The following is a 24,681-nucleotide window of genomic DNA, read 5'->3' on the forward strand; positions in this document are numbered from 1 at the left end:
TTGATAGTGGATTAAAGAGGCCCGGGGTGAATTCAACACTACGCAGCCTTGGGATTTGGCGCAGTGATCCTCCTCCCAATCAATGCTCCCCATTCAGTACTGGCCTAATGACCAACCAATAAATGGCACTGAGTGGTCCTGAGGCTCAAGCAACATTACCACAGTGTTCACTAGCAATACAAAACTACAGAGAAAAATCTTTCTGTGTCTCTAAGCAGTCAGTTATATGCGCTCCAAGTAGTATAGTACTCTCAGCTGCCAAAAATACAGAACATAATCTATTCATGCGGCAAGAAAGCCATTAACGTATCCTGTTTTGCCCATTTAATTAGTGGTTTCCAATTTTAGCTACTTGCTATTGCTTTTTGATCTTTAAATTGATGCATTGTGACAATATGACTTCCTGTGGTTGAAGAATATTACTTTTCTTCAAAGCAACATCCACTTATCTTCTTTAACTGACAAATTGTTTACAGTTGGAAATTTCTCAGTCTGGAACTGAACATATTCCACATTTCATCTACAGATTTCTTGTTACCAAGATTTCAATTGCAAGCAGTACTGTAGCTGGCAGGTATACATTGCCAGAAACGTAATAAGTAGCAATTCATGCTGAAATATCTTAGCTAGCTGCATAAAACATCATTTTAAGACTCGTGCTGGTTCAATGAAAATGGAATACTGGGCAGCTGCCTAGCTTGCTACCAGCAGTGGCGCACTACATCAACCCAAAATGTACTAAATTCTGCCCCATTGTCCAGGGAGAAAAGGTAGCAATATGACTTTCCACAGGCCAGGAAAAAGGTCAGATATCTGACCAAACGACAGATTATAAGATTTAATTCTTGCCTTGCCTTTTCTGTTTAGTAATGACTGGCAATCCTAATTTACTTTATATACTTCAACAAAGCCTTACACCTCTTAAGGCATACAGATCATGTTGAACCAGAAGTACAGAATACAATGCAACACACACACACAAACACACAGACAAGCAAAAAGCAGCGCATCATGGATGGAAAGCTATTCACCAGCAATGATGATCCTTCTCGTGCTCAGCCTCCAATCATTCATTTATTTTTTTAACAATTTTTATTGGCATTTGCATTTAAGACAACAGCATTCAATACAGGATTCATATCATGTGACCGGTTCCTTCCCATCCTACTATTATATCGGTCTCTAGTTAGTACATTAATTAATATTGTCATTTGCAGTTTCATATTTATTTGGAAAGTTCCATGCCAAACATAACATATTGTAACTCCCCTCCCCCTCCCACCCTATCCACGGACTCGTAGTTTCGATAGCCTGTGATTGTGTCATGGGGTAAGTAAACAACAGCTGGTGTATGTTGCCCTCTAACTGAGTTCCATTTCATATCTTCCCATCAACCCTTGCCCCTTGTTTTCTTAACTGAATTAATCTTTTCCTATATCTGAGGGTTGTGAATCTCGTAAATCCACAATCATAGCTACCCATGCTTGTACAGAATCTTCAAGTTTTTCATCCTTTCTAACCTGTTTTATCCAGATTAACTCTGCTGTCGCCCATTCATCCATATCTTTCAGCCATCTATCTATGAGCGGCAGGACCGGACTCATCCACGAGACGGCCACTCATCTTTTTGCAACACCAGCCCAAGGCCCACAAACCTCCTGCTAAGTTTTTTTTCTTTAGGAGTGGATAGTACGCCCAACAGCGAACCCCGTATTTTCTTTGGAATTGTCCATCCTGTGGCTATATGTAGCCTTTCTAGTAAACCCTCTATTATTGTGTTAATATGCGACATGCCCACATCATATGTATAAAGTGAGCTTCCGATTCACCACATCTACGACATGTGTCTGAGAGTTCCGGGTATATTTTACTTAATGTCTCCAGGGTTAAATATACCTGGTGCACTACTTTGTATTGTATTAATTTAAATCGTGCGTTGGAGCTCACCCTACGTACCCCATCATGTACGATCGTCCATTCCCGGCTTGATATGGGTTGGTTCAGCACTGCCTCCCATCTTGTCTGTACCAGAAAGACTAAGGCGCTGGAAATCATCACAAAGCGCTCTGTAAATGTGTAAAATTAGTCGTCGTCCTCCCATCATGAATAAAAATACCGTTAGTACCGATGTACTAGGGGGGCTCCACACAGAATGAGCACCACAACTCTCAAACAATGGTCGATATCTTCCTATACTGGAGAAACCGCCCAGTTCCCAGGTCAAAGGTGGGCGCAGCTTCCTCTCACAATAGAAACTGCCCATTACTATAAAGATCCCCCTTTGTAAGGCATCCTCCATCTCTCCATTGTCGGCCCGACATAGAATCCGCTATTTTTTTAAGGGTTTAATGACCTATAATGGCATGTACAGGGCATAAGGTGTGTGCTAAACCACCCTCCTGACCGCGTCCTCCCACACCCCCGCCACATGTCTTATTATATATGGGAATTCTTGGGGATCCCGGCTCCCAACTTGAGTAGCTCAGGGAGGGGGTTACTACCATATGTACCAGCCAGTAGCCTTCTCTCCCAGTTTTTAGTTCTCGCCTAGACATCGCTTGCGCTGTCTCTTTCGAGCCATGCTGTATTCAGGATATGTGCATAAAGCCCTGCCTACTTCCCGCCCATCTATTTAATTGGCTTCTGTCCCTGTCCTTTGTAAATGGTAGCTTTTCATTGGTCATTAGGCTATGCAGTCCCTCCTTAGTACCTCCCTGTCTCTTTTTGTAACCTCCCATGAGGAAACCCCCTATTACATGTGTTATTACGCCCTAAATTTTAATTACAACCTCAAGGCACTATTTTCTTAAAGGCCTTCAGACAGGACACTCACTTGGTCCTAAACAAGGTTGGCAGTGGTTACTTTACTCGCTAGCACCTCTCACATTCATATTAGACCTTCTATACATTTCCCTTCATCAACTCCACATAGAGTACACCCTTCATCAACTCCACATAGAGTACAACCTAATCCGGAATTAATGTAATAATTCTTTAGTCACATTTCAAATCTATTAATTGTATATATTGAATGTACTGTGGTACTGTCTTGCATGCAATGCATTATGTGTAGGGTGGATTTACCATATCTTCAAGTTTATGATGCTCATTAGGGACATCAAGGCACAGTTTGCGGTACTGCACCTTCACATCTCACATTTATATTAGACCTGCTATAAATTTCCCTTCAACAGCTCCACATAGAGTACAATTTAATCAGAAATAATAAAATAATTGTTTTGTCACATTTCAAAGCTATTAATTGTATATATGGACGTAGCTATTTGAATGTACTCGTGGTTCTGTCTTGCATGCAATGCAATATGGGAGTCCCATATGTAGCCAAAAGTTTGATGCTCACTTGTCCCCTTCATCAGCTCCACATAGAGTAAAAACTAATCCGGAATTAATATAATAATTCTTCTGTTCACATTTCAAAGCTACTAATTTTATATATTGAATGTACTGTGGTATGGTCTTGCATGCAATGCATTATGGGTAGGGTGGATTTGCCATATCTTCAAAATTTAAGATGCTCACTAGGGACATCTAGGCGCAGCTTGCGGTACTGAACCTACACATTTATATTAGACCATCTATAAATTTCCCTTCATCAGCTCTACATAGAGTACAACTTAATCAGAATTATAATAATTATTATTTTGTCACATTTCAAAGCTATCAATTGTATATAGGGATATAGCTATTTGAATGCGCTTGTGGTACTGTCTTGCATGCAATGCATTATGGGAGTACCATATGTGACCAAAAGCTAGACGCTCACTAGGGACCTCTAGGTGCACAGCACCTACACATTTATATTAGACCGTCTATAAATTTCCCTTCATCAGCTCCACATAGAGTACAACCTAATCCGGAATTAATATAATAATTCTTTAGTCACATTTCAAAGCTACTAATTGTATGTATTGAATGTACTGTGGTACTGTCTTGCATAAATGCATTATGGGTATGGTGGATTTACCATATATTCAAAGTTTATGATGCTCCCTAGGGACATCTAGGTGCAGCTTGGGGTACTGCACCTTCACATCTCACATTTATATTAGACCTTTAATAAATTTCCCTTCATCAGCTCCACATAGAGTACAACCTAATCAGAATTAATATAATAATTGTTTTGTGACATTTCAAAGCTATTAATTGTATATATGGACATAGCTATTTGAATGTACTTGTGGTACTGTCTTGCATGCAATGCATTATGGTTAGGGTGGATTTACGTTCTCTTCAAAGTTTATGATGCTCACTAGGGAACTCTAGGAGCAGCTGCTGCACCTAGACAAGCAGTGCTGGTGCCTTGCTCACTAGGGACCTCTAGGAACAGCTTGCGGTACTACAGTTAGACATGCAGTGCTGGTGCCTTGCTCACTAGGGAGCTCTAGGAGCAGCTTGTGGTACTGCACTGAGACATACAATACTGGTTCCTGGCTCAATATGCAATCATTTGCAATGCACTAGGTCACGCATTACTGAAAGAGTGAGCTATTAGCGTTGCATTATTATTTGCAACGCCAATACCTCAAACTATCAGTAATGTGAGAGCTATTGCATTGCAAATGCTTGTTATTTTCTTCCAACCAGTGGACCGCAAATTCCAGTTGTGAGGCCATATAGTACATTTCCAAGTGAGGCACCTCTAAACCCCCATCCTCCCATTTGCTTTGCAGGGTTCCTAATCGTATGTGCTAACATTTGTTCCCCCATAGAAGCTCCACCATCAAACTGTCTAAAGTTATAAAATATCTCCTAGGTACTTCATAAAAGGAGTGCTGAAGGGTGTACAGGCACCGGGGCAGCACTATCATTAGGTCTCGCCTGACCCAGCGCATGCGCTGGTCTGGCGAGACTTATTGAGAGGGCTCCAAAAAATGCTACCAGGCCAGCCTAGAGCTACAGTGCATGTGCGCGGGCGCGCGCGCCGTGCTTTACCACGATTACTTTCAGTTTCGCGGCCGCACGGCCGCTTTGCATAGCCAATAGGTCTCGCTTTTGGGACCTTATAAGTATTTAGTTATGCAACTGTTGCATGTCTAAACACTTATAAGGTCCCAAAGGCGAGACATATTGGCTATGCCAATGCTTGTTTTTATAATTGCCACCCTCCCCATCAGGGACAGAGGTAAAGTTTTCCAGAACCATATGGAGCTGCGGATACTTTCAATTACCCTCCATTTATTGTTTTCTAGATAGGAAGGGCCCGAGTACATCAGGCGGATCCCTAGGTATTACCCATGGCAGGCCCACCTCGGGAAGATCATCAAGTGATTCCTCCGCCAGTCACCCCACGGGGATTCATTTAGATTTCCCAGGATTAATACGGAGTCCAGACAGTACCCCAAATTTCTCCAGCTCGTTAAGGAGGACCAGCACTGCTTGGGTCGTGTGCCATAAATACACTAACGTATAATAGGCATATAGGGATACGACATGGTTACTATCTCCCAAGGGGATTCCCAAGCCACTCATTCTCTCCCTCAGTGTCGCCGTTTGGGGTTCCATCGCCACCACAAAAAGAAGCGGCGACAGGGGGCAACCCTGCCGGGTACCTCGTGTCAATTTGAATTGTTCCAATACAGTCCCCCTTAGCTGGACACAGGCTGTTGAGTTTTTATATAGCAGTTGGACCCATTGGATGAACGCAGAACTGCCCAAATATACTCCCACTCCACTAAATTGAATGCCTGTTCAATATCAAGAAACCGGTCCTAGGAAGCTTGTTTCCGGTCCAGGGAAGGCATGGCTTGGCAATTCGGACTGGACTGTTCCCATGAGGCACAGGGTCAGACTGATTTGCATATGGCCATGTCTGAACTGGGGTGGCAGAGTAGGCGAAATAACGGTGATGGATCAAACCCGGATCTATTGACTGGGTGTGAGTGTTTGATTGGTTCTGATGCTCCGTCCATCACCACCCCCTTTTGTACCGTCTTGCATGGGTGAGGGCAAAGACTGTCTCTCGTGGGCCTCATTATATACTTCTAGTAGTTTATAAGCTAGAAGTGGCGCAAATCGTTGATAGAACTGGACCAGGATTCCAACATTTCCAGGGCACTTGGCTGTTTTAAGGCGTTGGATGGCTGCTATTAGTTCTTCGTTAGTAATGGGGACCACAAGCGCGCCAGCTATCTCAGGGTTTTATTGAGATAGCTCTGTCTGCTCCAGAAAGGTCTGTTTTATTTCTGGGGGCACAGCGCGTTTATTTTGGTAGACAGTGGCTAAGTGTTGGGCCAGTGTGTTCCTAATCGCACCCTGGGTACATATCATGTCCCGTTACTGTTTTGTAATTGAAGTATCACGGTTGCCGAGGACACAGACTTAATAAGTCCCGCTAGTAGGGCTCCAGTTTTATCCCCTCTATGTGTAGGCGTTGCCGGTATGCTGTGAAAGTGAATTTTTCAAGTCTATGCCAAGAGTCCATCACAGCCTCTTGTGCCGCGCGCCACTCCTCCATGTTCTGAGGAGCCACGTGTAGGGGATGAACATTCGCTCTTGTGTACGGATATCCTGTTCTATTTGCTGTCTGACCCCATGGGATGTCTTAATACAAACCACTCTTATAACTACCTTCATGGCCTCCTGTTCCATTGATCTATTGGCGTTGTGCCCCAGTTATCCTCTAAGTAATGGGAAAGGGCGTCTGATTTTGTAGCTGCATATGGGGGATCAGTCAGTGCCTCTGCTCGGAGTCGCCACAGAGGTATCCCCGGGCGATCTTCGCCCCCCTTTAGGCTCATCAGGATTGGAGAATGGTCTGACAAGTAGCGGGGCATATATGATATCCCCGTCATCACTGGGGCCATCTCCGGACTGAGTCAACAGAAGTCTGGTCAGCTGAAGGTGTTAGTTGCGGGGGTGTGACATGAGAACACTCGTTTCAGAGGGTTACGCTCTCTTCATTCATCTCGGAGCTGCATGCTGTGCATTATATCTAATAGTGTTGCAGTTATTCGAGGTTTGGTGTTTTCTTTAGGGGGTCTCTCGGTCTGCATCAAAGGCACAATTAAAATCATCAACTAGGATCATCCCGCCCTGAGGAACGGGGTTGCTGCTGTCATAACTGTTGTGATAAAGACCAGACAATCTGAGTTGGGGTATAAACATTGATGAGGCATATCTCCCTTCCCTCTCATTTTCCATGTACAATCATGTAATGCCCTTCGGGGTCTGTCATGTAGTGAAGGTGCTAAAATGGCACTCCAGGGGCCACCCAAATGAGCGTTCCTCCTGCAAATTCGGAGTATCCACCTTCGCCGGATAGAAGGAACAGCATCTCCCCATTTGTGTGTTTCATGTAGGCAAGCTATCGCCACTTGGTAACATTTCAGATAATCTAGCACCCACCGTCTTTTCTGATAGTTTGCCATACCTCGTACATTTAAGGTAATGAGTTTCAGCACTTGTGCAGCCATTTTTGCATACATTTTCGCTTATCCGCCCCCATTACCTTCCTTTCATGGGTCTCCCTTCTCCTCGCCCCCTTTGGCGGTCGTTCAGACTCAGATATATGACACGTTGAGAGTAACATCTTAAAACTTCCCCTAATACAAACAACTATATAATTTCCCTGTACCTCCCTTCCTCTGGACATCTGTTTGAGTCCCATTCCCCCATCTGGAGAAGAATACAAACTTGCACAGCACGCCCCATTTCCCACCCACCCAGCGAACAAAGAACATCAACTTTCCTCATTATCTCAGTTTACATTAACTTTACCAATCGTAGGTGTGCATTGGCTTGTCCCTAGTGGTATTGCTGTACCAGTGGCCTGGAAACTGGGGAAAGGGGGGGGGGGTGCTAGGTCTGATCCTTCAGCTCCCCACTTGGTTTCCTACCTCTGCAGGGGGGGCCCCTGTCGATAACTCAAACTTTAAATAACAGGATATCACTTTGAGTCCGAAAGTGTACCTTGTCTACCCTTTGCATTTTATTTCCACTCCCTCCCTTCATTTGCGTTCCAGTCCCTGAGCACTTATCTGTACATCCTCTGCAGTGATCTTATCTCCATGCTCATTTTCCTGTTTCATCTGGACCACCAGAGTGTATGCCGTTATCCTGGGTCGCCCCTTTCGATTCCAGCACCATCTCTGTGTCAGAAGCTTGTAGTGTTCCATCAGGAAGAACCCGGATCCGACCCGGGCAGCCGCTTCTGTTCCGCGGCTTCTGCTGTGTTTCCCTACGCCAGTCTCGGACCTGTCCTCTTGCAGACGATGCTCTGGAAGACAACCTGTTGATGGGACCCGGCAGGGCACAGGCTCACCGCTAGAGTCCAGCCAGTCACTGACCTTGGCTGCAGAGTGGAAGAACAAAGTTTGGCCCGCTTTTTCTACTCCTAATTTTGTGGGGAACATCAAACTGTCTTTCATGTTTTGGTCTCTGAAATGTCGTTCAACTGTTTGGAATATCTTTCTTTGACCTTAGGCCCTTTGTGTGTAGTCTGGATATATTGAGATGGGAAGGCCCTCGAATAGTATCGGACCTTTTGTACGTGTGGACTGCAATATTTCGTCCCTATCTTGGTAATTAAAAAAACAGGCAATAATGGCTCTCGGCAGTGATCCTGGTCTCGGAGGGGGCCAACGATCTGTGCGCTCCTTCCATACTGAAAGTCTTTTTGTGGCCAGCTCTAGTACAATCCAGTCCTCCAGGAATAATTCAATGGAGGGACCTTCTGGCCTTTCTGGAAAGCCCACAAATCTCAGATTGTTCCTACGAGAGCTGCCTTCGCAGCCCTCTGCTTTATCATCCAATGTTACGACTCGCTTCTGAAGCGCTGTGATAGTGTCTTTGAGGGTGCGCATTTCAGTTTGTTGTGAGTCCACATTTCTTTCTGTAGTAGTCACTCTTTCAGCAACCCTTCGTAAGTCACAGCCCAGTAAATTCACATCAATAGCGACATCAATTCTGTGCACCATATCATCTCGTGTGAACTGTATTGCCTGCAGCACATCCACCAATGAGGGAGGTTCCTTTTCGCTCCGCGCCGCCTCATTTTCGCCCCCAAATGAATTTTCTGCGCGGTCCTCAGGCCCCTGGTTTAGGGGTAATGAATAATTTATTATTTTAATAAATTGAGGTATGGTCACCTTATCCTTGACCATGATGACAATGAACTGCAGACCTTAGTTTCAGGGTCCTCTATTTTCTGTCTTGGATGTGGTCCTTTAGGGCCAGCACATCAGTTATGTGTACTTCACATTCAGTGTGGTATTTACCCAAATCCCGGTTGTATTCCACCCTGTATCTTCGGTTGTCCTTGTCCAGCTCTCTCTGCCACCCACCTGGTATCTTCCAGGTCACGGGATGTTAATCACTTAGGTCAATTCCCCTCTGTACCTTGTTCTGTGTCTCGATTTGCATTCCTCGTATGGAGCCATTTCAGCGGTCCGGGCCCTGCCCTCCACTTCACAGAACCACAATTGTCTTTTCAGGGCCGTACGCGGCTTCAGCCGCTCCTGCACTGCAGAGTCCCGCGGCACTGATTCCTGGGTTTTGTGTCTGTTGCTTCAGCCTGCAGAGTCACGGCCGTATCCAAGTTGCCCCTCGATATCACAGTTTGTTTGGGAGCAGCTGCCTCGGCTCAAGCCTCACATTCGAGGTGGGCCTATCTTTTTCTGCTGGTTTCCTCTCTGCTCGTAGCGTCTCAGTTCGGCTTCCCCCTCGGGGCTGATGGCAGCTCTAGGGTGCAGTCCCACAGTGCGCGACTGCCCGACCCACTACTCCTCTCCCACCACAGGATCCGGGGAGTCCTCCGTGCCTTGTGCCGCTTACAGGCGAGAGGGGAACGCTGTCATTCCTGACACACCGTCCTCGTACCAGCAGGGTTCTTTCAGCAAGCTCACCCGTTTGCACCTCAGCCTCGGCTGACTCCTAGAGGGGTGAAGTCCATGGGGTCTGAGCCGCCCCACTCACGGGTCATTCGATCCACTCCCACTGCGAGGCCGTAGGACTCCTTCGCACCTCCGCTACTCTCACGATGAAGAGCGGGCGCCTCTGTTTCTTTTGCTCCGATGTCGTTTTTGCACGGCTCTTATGGGGTTTACGGGCTCACCCATGTTTCCTGCCGATTATTCAGCTCCGTTCCATGGAGCTGTCTGCTGTTCTGGTGTCTCCCGCTGCTCGTTTCCTTGAGCGGGTCCCCTGCCCCACCTTGAACACCACGGTTATGTTTCACCGCATAGCGATGTGCATCCCAACCGTAATTTCCAGTTTTCTTCGAACAAGGTTATCTGTGATGCTCCAGTATCATTAGGGGGGAGCAGGCACAAGTACCCTTTTGTGTGAGTAGGTAGATGGGCAGGATATATGGAGGATAATGGTGGATTATTTCGCCATCAATGGGAGCACCGGAAGAGACATCTACTCGGCCATCTTGTCAGGCCCGCCTCCCCGCTTCTAATCATTCATACACCACATGGGCAAGGGCAGGACACTAATGCCTAGGTAGTTCATGAACCTCCGAAATTCTTCCCCTGAGAAAGGAGGTCCATTGCCATTTTTGAATGTTAGTCGGACGCCCATTCAGAGAATGTTGTACCCAGGATGGATAGAATGGCCGCCAGCGACGCTACTGACATGCTAATTGGAAACATGAGTATTCATCTATGATGACAAGGAGGTATTCCCAGTGTCTAGTAGTCCATAGAGGTCTGGGGCTAGCGGCGACCACACAATATCCGGGAGGTCAGACATTCCTAGTTGCTCTGGTTTGGATGGTGGCCTGGTAGAGGTGGCATATAATGATCACTCTTCCACCCGGCCGTCTAGGCCTGGGAACCATACTCTTTCTTGAAGCATTTGCTTTGTTGCAACCATTCCCTGCAACTCTCACACACCAAATTTACTGTTAGTCTGAGAAGGGCTTCTGGGATGACTATCCTGGTGACTTGAAGACGAATCCTCTACTTTGTTTCAGACAATTCTTCCTGCACTTGTTTGAATGTGTGTATTTCTTTTTTATTCACTTCTTTGTTGAACTGGCTGTTGTTGTTTGTATGTCTTCACTGCTGCTGCTTCATGATGCCTTTCACAGCTTTCAGTGTGATGTTTGTGATGGACTCCTGTATGAGCTCCTCTATGGTGATCTGAGCTGGAATGTATTACCTGAGCACAAAACTGCTGTATTCCTCCGCCATGGAAGTTGACTGCTGAGTACTTGACAGGGTGTCTCGATATGTAGTCGGCGGGGTTGTGATCTTTCCCAGACTTGTGTATTATCTTAAAGTCATAGTCCATCAGCCATATTCCCCACCTCTTGATGCGTGTTGGAATTTTGGCATTTTGGTTAAAGTAGATTGTGACCAGTGCTTTGTGGTCTGTTATGATTAATGCTCCCAGTTTTCCGTTTTTACTGATTTTTACATATAAATACAGACAGAAATCAATGTGTTTCTTGTCTGTATTTAATTTTAAAAGTGGAAAAATACTGACAATTGTGCTTCTTTAGAATGACTTGCTATACTTTCTTCTGTGAATTCCTAGCCAACAGCAGAGCAGATAGACAGCATGGGGTGGTAAAGAACAGGAAGAGATATCCCTCAATACAAGCATATGTTAACGTATATATTAGTCTAACGCTATATTTGCATGTGGGTGCAGTGTTTTGTTATAGTTGACTGCTTAATTTGATAAAACACAACAGGCATCAAAGTATGAGTGCACATTTACCAGTTAAATAAACATGGAAATACACCATTTTAAGACTCCATTTATTCTCAAAAGACAAAATAAATATGGATAAATACCCATAAGATGGCGAAAAAATAAATATGGATAAATACAGATGGAAATGTTAAAAAAATATAAATACCATAAAACTGGGAACCCTAGCTATGATTGTGAACAGCTTTCCGTACAGGAACATGTGAGGGCGTTCACAAGCCCACACAACCATCAGGCTTTCCTTTTCAGGCTGCGGATACACTCTTTCCACATCATTCAGACTTCTGCTTGCATACTATTCGCCTCGAGGAGTCACACCCAGACTTGTGTTGAGCTAGTATTGCCCCATGTCCCTCATGCGGCATTTACTGAGATTTCAGTGCACAGTGATGCATCGAAATAGGCAAGGATGTCCGCTGGGGCAACCAACGTTTTTATCTAATAGAATGCTTTTTCACACTCCGTCGTCCAGGTGAATGTCTGGCCTTGTTTGGTGAGTTCTCAGAGTGAAGTTCTTACTGTTGCAAAGTCTTTGAGGAACCGGGAGCCGTAGCTTGCTAACCCCAAGCACGACCGTACGTCTGCTACATCAGCCGAAGCTTTCGCTTTTGTGAGGGTTTCAACTATGCTCGGGTCCACCTGCATTCCTTCCCGAAAGAAGATGTGCCCAAAGATGATGAGTTATGACTTCTCTAGCTCACACTCGTTTAGTGTTAGTCAGGCTTCTTCCAGGTGACTGCAGACTTCCCTTAGAGCACAGGTACTCATAGTATGGCCCGCGGGCCGCCAGCGGCCCGGCAAGCCTTCCTTAGCGGCCCACGGACCTTGCAGACATCGTACCTGTGCTTTTTTTTTTTTTTTTTTTTAAGAGTGTCCGCAAACACCGCCGGTTGCAGCAGCGCAGAGCTATGGGGGGCGGGCGATTGTTTTAAAGACCATTCACTTGTTAATGAGGCTTTGTTGTATTTCACCTCTTCTTAGCGCCTAGGCATCTCCCCTCTGATTGAGTGGAGATGCAGGGGCGCTAAGAAGAGGTGAAATACAACAAAGCCTTATTAACAAGTGAATGGTCTTTTAAAGACCTGTGAAGTACTTGGGTGCAGCTGTGTGTGTGCCCGGGAAGCAGTCTCAGCCCGGGGTGCCACACGCGGGGTGAGGTGACAGAGGGTGACGAGGACAGCAAGGTGTGAGAGCAGTGGGTGAGGTGACGGAGGGCAGCAGGGAGAGAGAGCAGCGGGTGGGGTGACAGAGGGAGACAGAGAGGGAGATGGAGGGAGGGAGACAGAGGGAGGGAGACAGAGACAGACAGAGGGAGGGAGACAGAGAGAGAGGGATACAGAGAGAGAGGGAGACCGAGAGAGAGAGGGAGAGAGAGAGAGAGGGAGAGACAGAGAGGGAGACAGAGAGAGGGAGACAGAGGGAGACAGTGAGAGGGAGACAGAGAGAGATGGAGGGAGACAGAGATGGAGGGAGACAGAGGGAGGGAGAGCAGAGAGAGGGAGACAGAGAGAGAGGGAGACAAAAAGACAGAGGGAGACAGAGGGAGACAGACAGACAGAGGGAGGGAGACAGAGGGAGGGAGAGCAGAGAGAGGGAGACAGAGAGAGAGGGAGACAGAGAGAGGGAGACTGGCGGAGGGAGGGAGACTGACAGAGGGAGGGAGACAGAGAGAGGGAGGGAGACAGAGAGAGGGAGGGAGACAGAGGGAGGAGGGCGACAGACAGAGGGAGAGGGAGACAGATAGAGGGAGACGGAGGGAGACAGACCGAGGGAGACATAGACAGAGGGAGGGAGACGGAGGGAGACAGAGGGAGAGAGAGGGGGAGACAGAGAGAGAGAGAGAGGGAGGGAGGGAGGGAGGGAGGGAGGGAGGGAGACAGAGAGAGAGAGAGGGAGGGAGACAGAGAGAGAGAGGGAGACAAGCAGAGTGAGTGAGACAGAGGGAGACAGAGAGGGAGGGAGGGAGAAAGGGAGAGAGAGAGTGATAGAGAGAGGGAGGGAGACGGACAGAGGGAGGGAGAGATAGAGAGAGGGAGGGAGAGATAGAGAGAGGGAGGAGGGCGACAGACAGAGGGAGGGAGACAGACAGAGAGAGAGAGACAGGCAGAGGGAGGGAGACAGAGAGAGGGAGACAGAGGGAGGGAGACAGACAGCGGGAGACGGAGGGAGACAGACAGCGGGAGACAGAGGGAGGAGGGTGGGAGACAGAGGGAGGGAGACAGAGAGAGAGAGAGGGAGGGAGACAGAGAAAGAGAGAGGGAGACAAGCAGAGTGAGGGAGACAGAGAGAGGGAGGGAGAGAGAGAGTAATAGAGAGAGGGAGGGAGACGGAGAGAGAGAGGGAGTGAGAGATAGAGAGAGGGAGTGAGAGATAGAGAGAGGGAGGGAGAGATAGAGAGAGAGAGAGAGAGCATAGCTTTTCTTTTGCTCTAGACCCGCCCCACTCCCCACTGCCCCCGCCCCCACCAGTGCAGCCCTCGGCCATAAACCACACTGTAAATTTGGCCCCCGAGAGAAAGTTTGTGAGTACCCATGCCTTAGAGCTTTGTTGTGTTCTTTTGTGTGTCTGAACACCAGGATATCGTCACTGTAGTTCAAACATTTCTTTACAGGCCTTATCACTCTCCTAACCATTTCCTGAAAGATACCAGTCGCTGATGATACCCTAAAGCTCAGTTGTTTGTAGCGGAACAGTCCCAGGTGTGTGGAGAATGTTGTGATGTACCGTGACTGTTGGTCAAGTTCCAGTTGGTGGTAGCCTTTTAAGAGATCTAGTTTGGAGAAAATGCAGACTCCACTTAGGCAGCTGATCATGTCATTCAGGTGGGGTCCGGGCTGTCTCTCCCTTTATATTGCTGTGTTTGGTAGACGCACATCTAGGCAGATGCGTATTTTGTGTGTGTTCTGGTACAGCAACTGTGGGAGAAACCCACAGAGTTGGGCCATCTGCTGGCTCAATGATGTCTTGTTCAAACAGGTTTTTGAGTTCTACCTACACCTGGGGCTGAAGATGTTCTGGAACTTAGCGGTGTTTTAGCACAACAGGTTTGATTGCCTCATTGATGTGAAGGGTGACCTGTGTGCCTCTTAGCTTCCCAAGCCCTTTGAACAGTGGCAGATATTCCTTTTGGATACTGTGATGTGCGGACACATTGTACATCATGGCTAGCAGTCCCATCAATTGTGCCGTGATGCTGTTTAGGAGACATGGCGCTGGGACATCTCCTATGAGGAGCTGTATCTCTTCCTGCAAGGACACTTCCTTGCACGTGAGCAGCTCTGAGAACGTGCCTAGGGTCATCACTGGGTGCCTGCACCCCATTGGAAGACGTCTATGTTCGATAGTGACAGGTGGCGTTTTGGCTCCATTTTTTCATATTCTGACGTGCACATGATGTTGCATGTCGCTCCACTGTCCAGTACGAATGGAGCTGGGCGTTGTTCCACCAGGATGTCTACTAAGGCAGTCTTTTGAATTTCCTTTCTCTCCAGTAGTTGTATGTATTCCAGCTGCTTTTTCCGATGCAGCCACCTCCATCATGAGGTAGAGACGCTTGCCTGTCACCTGTGCGGACTGCAATTTTGCATGTCCATATGTCTTGTGTGGTGGCCCGCGTTAACTCTTGCCCTGTTCGCTCATCCTCTTTCTGGTTTCCAAAGACTCACTCGAAAGATGCTGGCGAAGTGGTTGTCCTTGTTGCACTTTCGACATTGTTATCCCATAGCTGGGCATGTGCCAATGTGTGGATACGTCAGTCCACATCAATAGCATGCTCTTTCAGTCTTGGCTGTTGCATGTGCTTGTTTATCATGTTTGTTGCTTCCTCCAGTCATCCTATGAAGTTGTTTGAGCATTTGCGCTCGGCTGCCTTTCATTTTGATGACGTGTGACGTGGCCCTGGCGTCCATTCTTGCCATGGTTAATATTTTGTCCAGCTTGTATGTTTCTTTCAGTTCTTTTGTTCGAAATGCAGTGGAGTACCACCCTACGATAATGTGCAGTCTTATTGCCTCCTTGTTGAATTCCTCAAATTCGCAGTACGTTATAATCTTCTGGGGCACGTTGTTTGAATATTCAGCATCGCAGAGCTTGAGTGGGATCGCGCATACCTGTTTGTTTTGCAGATGGGATTGTCGGGGCCAAAAATGTCACTTTTGAGGATCCCACCATTGTTCGCCAGCTGTTGTGTCCATGCTGGCTGGCCCCAAATCCCCCAAGGAAGTACACAGAGGCAGGTCAGTGCGTGGAATGTTTCTTTATTTTATGGTGTAGATAGCAGCAGCGAGAGTGCCCACATGTCTTGTCTCGTCGTGAGGTAGGATCAGAGTGTGTATGACTGTGTGTAGTTTTTCTGCTCCACCCTCCCACTGCAGGGCATTGGTGTCCAGTGCGTGGTAGGTCCTAGTGCGCTGCCACCTCTCCACCACTGTGACACATTCATGCCCCGACACGCCACTGACTTGATGAAGATGCTATTAGTGAATCAAGAGAAAAGCCATATGTCCGCCCCCACCTGTAACATTATAGTCTTTTGTATTTTTGCAGCAGACACCCTGAACATATGTATTTGAAGGTGCTCTTCTGTGATGGTTAAGGTAAAGGAGGCACTGTGAAAAGCAGTAATTGCCTAGGATCACACAGTGTGATTAAGTGGAAACGAGGATTGATGCAAGGTTTCTTGGTTCCGCTCTGTTCAATTAAGCCACTACATAGTTATATCTTTGTCTCTCTTGTTTTATTGGAACGCTTAATGCTTTGTGTTTAATTCTGGAGGTGCTAAATTAGTTCACTGAGTTAAATACATCCAGAGTATGCATGTTTTATGACTGGTGATGGTAGTTTTTGGGGAGGGTGCTGTTTTAATGCAGCTGAAAGTCTTTATTCATTGTTATTCATTCTTGCATTCATTCATCCACCTATTCATTCATTGAGCCATGCAGTCATAGCTCCAATTTCCATCCTTCCATCCAATGCTTGGTCAAGGTTTATAATGGAAAATGTGATTTAAAATGCATCATATTAGCATTTTTCTCCCACAAATTCTTGGGGGAGCAACTACTCCTAAGCACCTTAGCAGTGGACAGGCTTTCTCACTACTTGCAGTATGAGACCTGGCCTGACAAATTTGCCAGTGATAATTTTGGTACGGCCCTGTTCACAGCACTGAAAAAAGTGAGCACCTTCTCAGAGTAAACCACCTTGATAAAACAGGTAGCTCTTTACACTTTTTGTTGTTTCTGATATTATTGGATAACCCCTTTTAGCAGGATGATGGGCTGTTAAACATGAATGAAAAGTTATCAGATGCATCAGACTGTACAAAACAGTAACGTGCAAGACAGAAATATGCATTAACTCATTCTTGCTGGCCAGTAACAGATTGTTTTTGACATGTAAATGAGTTTCAGGCAGTTCCTACCTGGGCCATTGAGGAAGTCTTTTATTTGCAGTGTGATGAATGGGGGAGGGATTCCGCTTTTCGTATCTGGCTCTCCTGCCGCTGTTTGCAGCCATATCTTGCTATAGTCCAAGGACTCTGGAAGAGTCTTCCCTGGATCTGTTGCAGAGACAACCATTAAATATAAGTAAGTTGTTCTAATAATACGGAAAGCAGGCTATCACTTCGAGCATGCGTTATCCTTTTGTCCTAATTAATTTTATTACATAGGTAATTATCTTAAAAATAACATCACAGAATAAATGCTCACTCTCGAGGCAACAAAATGAACCCACGATAATGGAAAAGTAACAGATTTGCAAATTTTTATTTACAAACAATGTATCAACAAAGCAGCCACACTTGTTTAACATCTTAGAACTTCAAAATTTCGATTTACCCCTTCAGGTAGATGGAAAGGGAGTATACTTGGGGGGTGGGGAGGAGAAGGGGAAGGATGAATAAGCAAAGAGGGGCTTGTGGCCAGCTGTACGAATAATTGGTATCAAAATATTGTTCACAGTATACAACCTGTATTTTTGTGACTAGTAAAGAATATGTACTTACTTACATGTGTTTAAAATTCCGAATCATAGAGGGTCACAATCCATCCTACCTCATGAATATTCGTGAGATAGTTTTTAATTGCTACTCACTATGATTCGAGGCCATCAGAGGGATGGTAGCCTGCTTGGGTCAGCAGACCATCATGTCTGTGATTGCTTTTAAAAAAAAAAAAGCTATTTTTTTAATGCAGTCTATTTTCCTTAAAGAACACAGGACTTCATTTATAACGAAAATGGTTTTTTGTTTGTTTGTGTGTTGTCAGTGGCCCGTGGACCACTGGCAATTCCCTCAACAAGCTTTTAAAACATGTTTTTAATTCACAAATGGAAAGGGTCCCAAAGTGACTTCTCTTTTGTGAATGGGTAATCACCTCCTTTGTGGTCTTGGTAACTTTTCAATGTTTTGCAACCGGATTTCGGTCTCAAAACATTGACACGTAGCTTACCAATTCGGTATCTGAAAGAGACGCCTACAACATGCCCATTCTAGATACCAAATCGCTATAGATCTGCAATCTTATTTTATAAGTTGGGAAAACTGTTCTGACTCCTAAAATGTGATTAGGGCATCTTAAAAAGCATTTTGTATGGTTGCAAACGCTGAATCAGACTGTAAAAATGCTTAGTACATCTGGCCCCAAGAGCTGTACCAACTGTCCAAGTGACACAGGAAGCCTCTAACCTCGATGCTGGTCCTCAAATAACTTGACAGAGCCTAGCGGAGGTGATGGCAACCAGGGAGGCAGTCTTCAGAGTCAAAAGACGAAGAGGACAGCTGTGAAGAGGCTCGAAAGGAGCGCACATCAGATAAGTTAGAACTAGATTCAAGTCCCATTGTGGCATCACAAACAGAATAGGAGGGAAAATGTGTGTAATGCCTTTGAGAAATCTATTTACAACAGGGGACTTGAAAAGAGAGGGCTGATCAGGTAGTCTGAGAAAGGCCGAAATGGCAGAAATATTGCCTTTAATAGTGCCCAGAGCAGAGCCCTGCCGGGCCAAAGAAAAAAGGAACAAAAGGACCTCGGAAAGAGGGGCAGAAAGGGGATCCACAGCCTTTGCTGTGCACCATGCCACAAATTTGTTCCACCTGTAGGCGTAGAACCACTTTAGTGGAGGGACGCCTGGCCTCCAGAATGACATCACAGACTTCAGGAGGCAGGTCAAAGGGAATCAACTGCTGCCGCTCAATCTCCACGCAAGGAGGTGGAGACTGGACAGGTTTGGGTGCAGGACCGTCCCCTGTTGCTGCGACAGAAGATCCTCCCGAAGAGGCAGGCAAATCGGGGGATCCACGCTCATACTGAGTAGCTCGGGATACCAAACTCTTCGAGCCCAGTCCAGCGGCACAAGAATAACATGGGCCCGGCCGCGTCTGATCTTCTTCAGCACTCTGGGCAGAAGTAGTATAGGCAGAAAGGCGTACAATAGACCGCAACTCCACTCGGGACAAAAAGCGTCTCCGAGCGAGTGCCACTTTGGAAACTCCAATGCGCAGAACTGCTAACATTGCGCGTTCTCTTCGGTGGCGAATAGATCTAACCAAGGCTCTCTCCACTGTTGAAAGAGATCTTGCTCCACCTCAGAGTGAAGACGCCATTCGTGATCCATCATGCATCTGCGGCTGAGCTCGTCCGCCCTGGCATTCAGTGAACCTGCCAGGTGTTGAACCACCAGGGAAATACGCTGATGTTCCAGGCATTCCCAGAGGTGCAGAGCCTCCTGACATAGGGACCATGACCCCACCCTGCCCTGCTTGTTGCAATACCACATGGCGGTGGTGGTGTCCGTGAACACCTGCACTACGCTCCCCTTGACAGAGGGAAGGAATGCCTTCAGTGCAAGACGGATCGCCCGAAGCTCCAGAAGGTTGATATGGTGCTTGGACTCCGCTGGAGACCAGAGACCTCTGATCTCCGCCACTCCCATGTGGCCACCCAATCCCACGAGGGACGCATCCGTTACCACCGTGTGCTCCGGTTGGTGAAGGGAGAGGGATCTGCCGCTGACCCAATGCTGGTTCATGAGCCACCACTGCAGTGCCCTCCGAGTTCTGGACGTGTCGGATAGGTCCCCTTGATGCTGCGCCCACTGGAACTTCAGGTACCACTACAGAGCCCGCATATGCCATCTGGCATGGATGATCAGCAGGATGCAGGAGGCCATGAGGCCCAGCTGCCTCAGGGTCATCTTGACCGAAATCCAGGACAAGGGCTGAAAGATCGGAATCATAGCCCGAATGTCCCGGACTCACTGTTCGGGAGGATCAACCAGAAACTGCGCTGTGTCCAGAACCGCTCTGATAAAAAGGAGCTTCTGAGAGGGTACCAGGTGCACCTTCGGCACGTTCATGGAGAACCCCAGCAAATGCATGAGGTCAGCTGTAGTCTGGAGGTGGGGGACAACTGCCTGGGGCGAGCCCGCCTTCAACAGCCAGTAGTCGAGATAGGGGGAAGACTGAAACCCCTGATCAGCGCAGATGAGCTGCGACCACCGCCATCACTTTCGTGAACACCTGAGGGGCCCTGGTATGGCCAAAATAGAGCATGGTGAACTGAAAGTGGTCGTGGCCAACCGTGAACCGCAGGTACCGCCGGTGAGCCGGCAGGACGGGAATTTGAAAGTAGACGTCCTGCAAGTCTAACGCTACCATCAAGTCTTGCGGGTCTAGGGCAGACAAGACCTGAGCCAATGTGAGCATCTTGAACTTCTCCTTCCGGAGGAAGCGATTGACGTTCCGAAGTTCTAAGATAGGACGCATGCCCTTGTCCTTCTTTGGAACCTCGAAGTAGTGGGAATAACCACAACCTACTTCGGGTGTCGGAACGCGTTCAATGGCCCCCTTTGCCAAGAGGACCGCAACTTCCTGCTGGAGAAGCGTCAAGGGATCCCCCGACATGCGGTGATACTGAGGTGGCATGGCTGGAGGGGTAGTCTTGAAGGGGAGGGAGTAGCCCCTTCGGACAATATGCAGCACCCACTGGTCTGAAGCTATAGTGCGCCAGTGGGGGGGGATGATGGCGAATCCGTCCGCCCACTGGCGTTTGATGGACCTGAAAGGACAGACTAGGAAGGCTTTGCAGTGGATGCCGCGGGGTTGAAGGTGGACTGACCCGCCTGCTGGCCCCCTGAACCGCCTCGACTGTTCCCACATACGCGGCCGCGCGGTGGAAGTTGCTGCGCCGGCCTGTGGCCCTGCGAACGTAGTGGAGCGCCCCTTCTGCGGCTACGAAAGGAGTGAAAGGCAGAAGGCGGAGGAGGCCGAGTGGCCGACAGGCCCAAGGACTTGGCAGTAGACCGTGAGCCCTTAAAGCGCTCCAGCGCACTATCTGCCTTATTGCCAAAAAGGCGAATGCCATCAAAGGTAATGTCCATCAGTGTATTCTGGACATCCCCCGAAAAGCCAGTTGTTCTCAGCCAGGCGTGGCGCCTAAGCGCCACTGTCGTGGAAATCGCCCTGCCCAGCGAGTCGGCAGTGTCAAGCCCACAACGAATGGTGAACTTAGCTGCGTCTCTACCAGCAGCAACGTCCTGGGCGAGTACTGTCTGGACCTCCTCCGGACAGCAAGGCAGCACCTGCGCAACCGTGTCCCACACAGAGAGGGAAAAACAGCCCAAGAGGCATGCGGTGTTCACCGACCACAGCCCTAAGCTGGCAGATGAAAACAGCTTCTTGCCAAGATGCTCCAGCTTCTTGGATTCCCAATCCGGAGGTGCGGAAGGGAACGCGCTTTGGGACGCAGAGGCCCGGACAACCAAGCTCTCATGAGTGGGGTGTTGGGAGAGGAAAAGGGGATCGCCCGGAGCCAGGCGATGGCGTCGGGCCACGTTCCTGTCCACAGGAGCCCCTGTGTTGGGCCTGGACCAGATCAGAAAGTGCGTCATTAAAGGGCAGCAAGGGCTCCGAAGAGGTTGCCGCCGGCTGGAGCACTTCTGTCAGGAGGTTAGTCCTGACGGCCACTGTAGGGAGTTCGAGGTGGAGGGCCACGGCCGCCCCACGCAACACCACTGCGTAACTGGCTCCCTCCTCCGTAGCCACGGTAGGAGGAGACAGCATGCCAAGGTCAGGCGAGGTGTCAAGATCACTGGCTTCCCCCAAATCCTCTGCCCAGTCCAAATCATAAGCACAGTCCTGTGCGATAGGGTCCTCAGAAGTCTGTGGAACAGGCTGAAAATACAGAGGATGGACATAGGGAACAAATCCCATTGGTGTCGGAAGCGGCGTCGAGTGACGTCGATCCTGCGCAGTGTTCGGTTCAGGGCTGAAGCCGGGGACGACGTTATCCCGAGGAGCGGGCGACGTCGGAGGCGGTGCCGGTGGGGTCGACGTCGGTGGAGGTGTAACAAGGTCAACCGGCATCGACCGGGGTCCGATCCTGGATCTCATGGGGGCCTGCAACGCCATCGGCGTCGCCGGGGCCGGAGCCCGCGGCGATGGAACAACAGGACCCCCAATCGGGCCCGTGGGGCCCAGAGGGGCACCCATGGGGCCAGACGGCCCAAAGAGTAGGGCCATGGCAGCAAGAAACTCTTGCACCTGGGCAGGCATCGCCGCCGGACCCGGGAAGGGCGGGTAGGCCAGTGGCGACGTCCTAGGCTTCACCGGAGCAGCGGGGGTGGCACCGCCCGCACCCTCAGCCGCATCGCACAACGGGCAAGGAAAAGTCGAAAAGCGACGAGGCTTCTTCGACTTCTTCTTGGAATGCTTCGACTTACCTGACCCCAAGTGCGAAGACTTAGATCCAGAAGAATGACGGTGACGACTCCGTGACCGGTCCCTCGACCTCCCACGGGACCGGGACCTTGAACGGTGCGGAGCCGACTGCCGGACTTTCAGCAACTTTCTGGACTGCGCCCGCAAAGTTTTCGGTACCATGGCCCGGCAGTCGGGGCACGACTTGGAGTTGTGGTCGCGCCCCAGGCAGTAGAGACACATGCGGGTCCGTCACCGACATCATGCGGTGACAGTCCCCACATTTCTTGAACCCGGGCATCCCTACGACACCAGGAGTCGATCGACTCAAGAAAAAAGGAGACAAAAAGCCCAAAATAACTCAGTCAAAAAATGACTGGGGGTACTAGCTCTTCCTGGATCTGCACTTGCTGGCGCGGAAAAGAAAGAACTGACGTCAGCGTGTGTGGGCGGCATCTAAGTACTGCCCGTGACGTCATACTGGCGATCACGACGACGGACGCAGAGCCGCACGATGCCACCTACCGACGCGCAGTGGTACTGCTGACGAAAACTTTCCGGATCCAGCCTGATGCCTGGGGGTAATTCTAAGGTAAGGAATCTATCACTACGTGTTTCTTTCAGATGTACTAGACATTATTTAACAACACCCCTGACACACTACATACAACACCAGAGGGAGGTAGCCATACAGGCGGGGTTCTGACTGGTACAGTTAAAAAAACCTGCACAGAACGTACTGCGCCCAATCCTTACTGTTTAAAATGGGTCGAGTGACAATGGAAGGCGATGATGTGGGCATCCTGGCACGTTCTACCACACTATGTGGCCTACCCTATAATCCAATATATCTGGACAGAGGTGGTGGAGTGTATGGGTGAAGTGACCAGGAGTTCCCTTACAGCCTCAGTGAAGTGGTGTTTCCATCTGGGATGAGGCCGAGGTGACTCGCATGATGCAGATATGGAGGACACTGGGTCTAAAGGTGACCAAACGTAACATTGCAAAACTGTGGGGGGCAGAGCAGCGGACACGGTTAGGGGACTGGAAACATGACATGGATTGAATTAAGTTGACTGAAAAGGTGGAGTACGAGGGTTGTGGTTGCTCCCGAAAATGGACAAAGATTTGGGGGTCTTGGAACGCCTACAGAGGCGGCATCTGTAATGACAATATGTTTATGGGGCCCTCGGTGGCATGACCTGGTTCTCCCAGGTCCATCATGATTCTTTATCCTCCTGCAAATATCTCTGTAGCAACATCTCTGATGACAGGTGCCTCACCAGCAAACTTCGCATAATATACCAACCCCGGGTGATAATCTGACGTTCATCGATGAGTTAATGGAAGTCATTATATCCAACGACAACTCACAAGTGCTGCAGATTTTCCTGGAAGACTTCAATCTCCATTGGAACAACACAAATGATCATGATGTAAGCTGTCTTAAATCCTTTCAGTCAGATCAGGATCTGTCACAATTCTGTGACAGGCCAACCCACAACAAGGGAGCGATACTAGACCTCATCATAGCGAAAACGAACACTGTATCATTAGAATCCATCACCCCATGTGTCTGGACCGACCATTACAGCATTTTCTTCTCCGTCAATATTGAGGTAATTCCAAAAAGATGCCAACCTACAAAAACAAAACAATGGAGAAGGAATATCCAAAATATTAACCCCATCACCCTGGTAAACCGATGCAACACCGCCTTGATCCCCACGACAGACATGGTCGGCGTCCATGACTTCACAGTCTTTTACAATTCCACCATGCTTGAAATTCTCCAGCGCCCCTCCAAGAAAAAAACGTTTCCTCCAAAATCTCCAAACCATGGTTCAATGAGAACCTGAACTCTGATCGGCGCAAGCTAAGATCAGCTGAACGACTATGGAAATCAGCACCCTCCATTGATCACCTATATCACCTTAAAGTGCTGAGGAATACTTACAACAGGAAAATTCTAAAGGCTAAGGCAGACTTCTTCAAAACCCAGCAGCACCAAGCCATTAACCGTCCCAAAAAACTATTTGAAATCGTCAAACAACAATCGCGCAACACTCCTAATGCGATGGAACTAAGCGACTCGGCTACCCTTAATTGCGATGAGCTTGCCAATTTCTTCATTGAAAAGACAAAATCCATTGAATACGACATTCAATCTAAGAATGCCCTCCCACAAACTAGTGCTCATGAGTCTACATTTCACCCACAGATCAAGGACCATTTTAGTATTCCAATTAAAATTCCCCAAAACAATGCATCTTGGGACATCTTCTCGCCCATTCCTGAACACA

General features: G+C 48.2%; 1 protein-coding gene across 1 annotated transcript in view; it reads right to left on the minus strand.

Annotated features, from left to right (window-relative positions):
- The window catches only part of VPS13B (vacuolar protein sorting 13 homolog B), a 2,934,705-nt gene that overhangs the window by 911,571 nt on the left and 1,998,453 nt on the right, over positions 1-24,681 (minus strand). The window contains exon 35 of the mRNA XM_085605186.1: positions 17,102-17,239. Within this exon, the coding sequence (XP_085461312.1) occupies positions 17,102-17,239 (138 nt within the window). The remainder of the gene's footprint in view (positions 1-17,101; positions 17,240-24,681) is intronic.

Source organism: Triturus cristatus, chromosome 5_1, assembly GCF_964204655.1.
Source record: "Triturus cristatus chromosome 5_1, aTriCri1.1, whole genome shotgun sequence".
NCBI classification, from domain to species: Eukaryota; Metazoa; Chordata; class Amphibia; order Caudata; family Salamandridae; genus Triturus; species Triturus cristatus.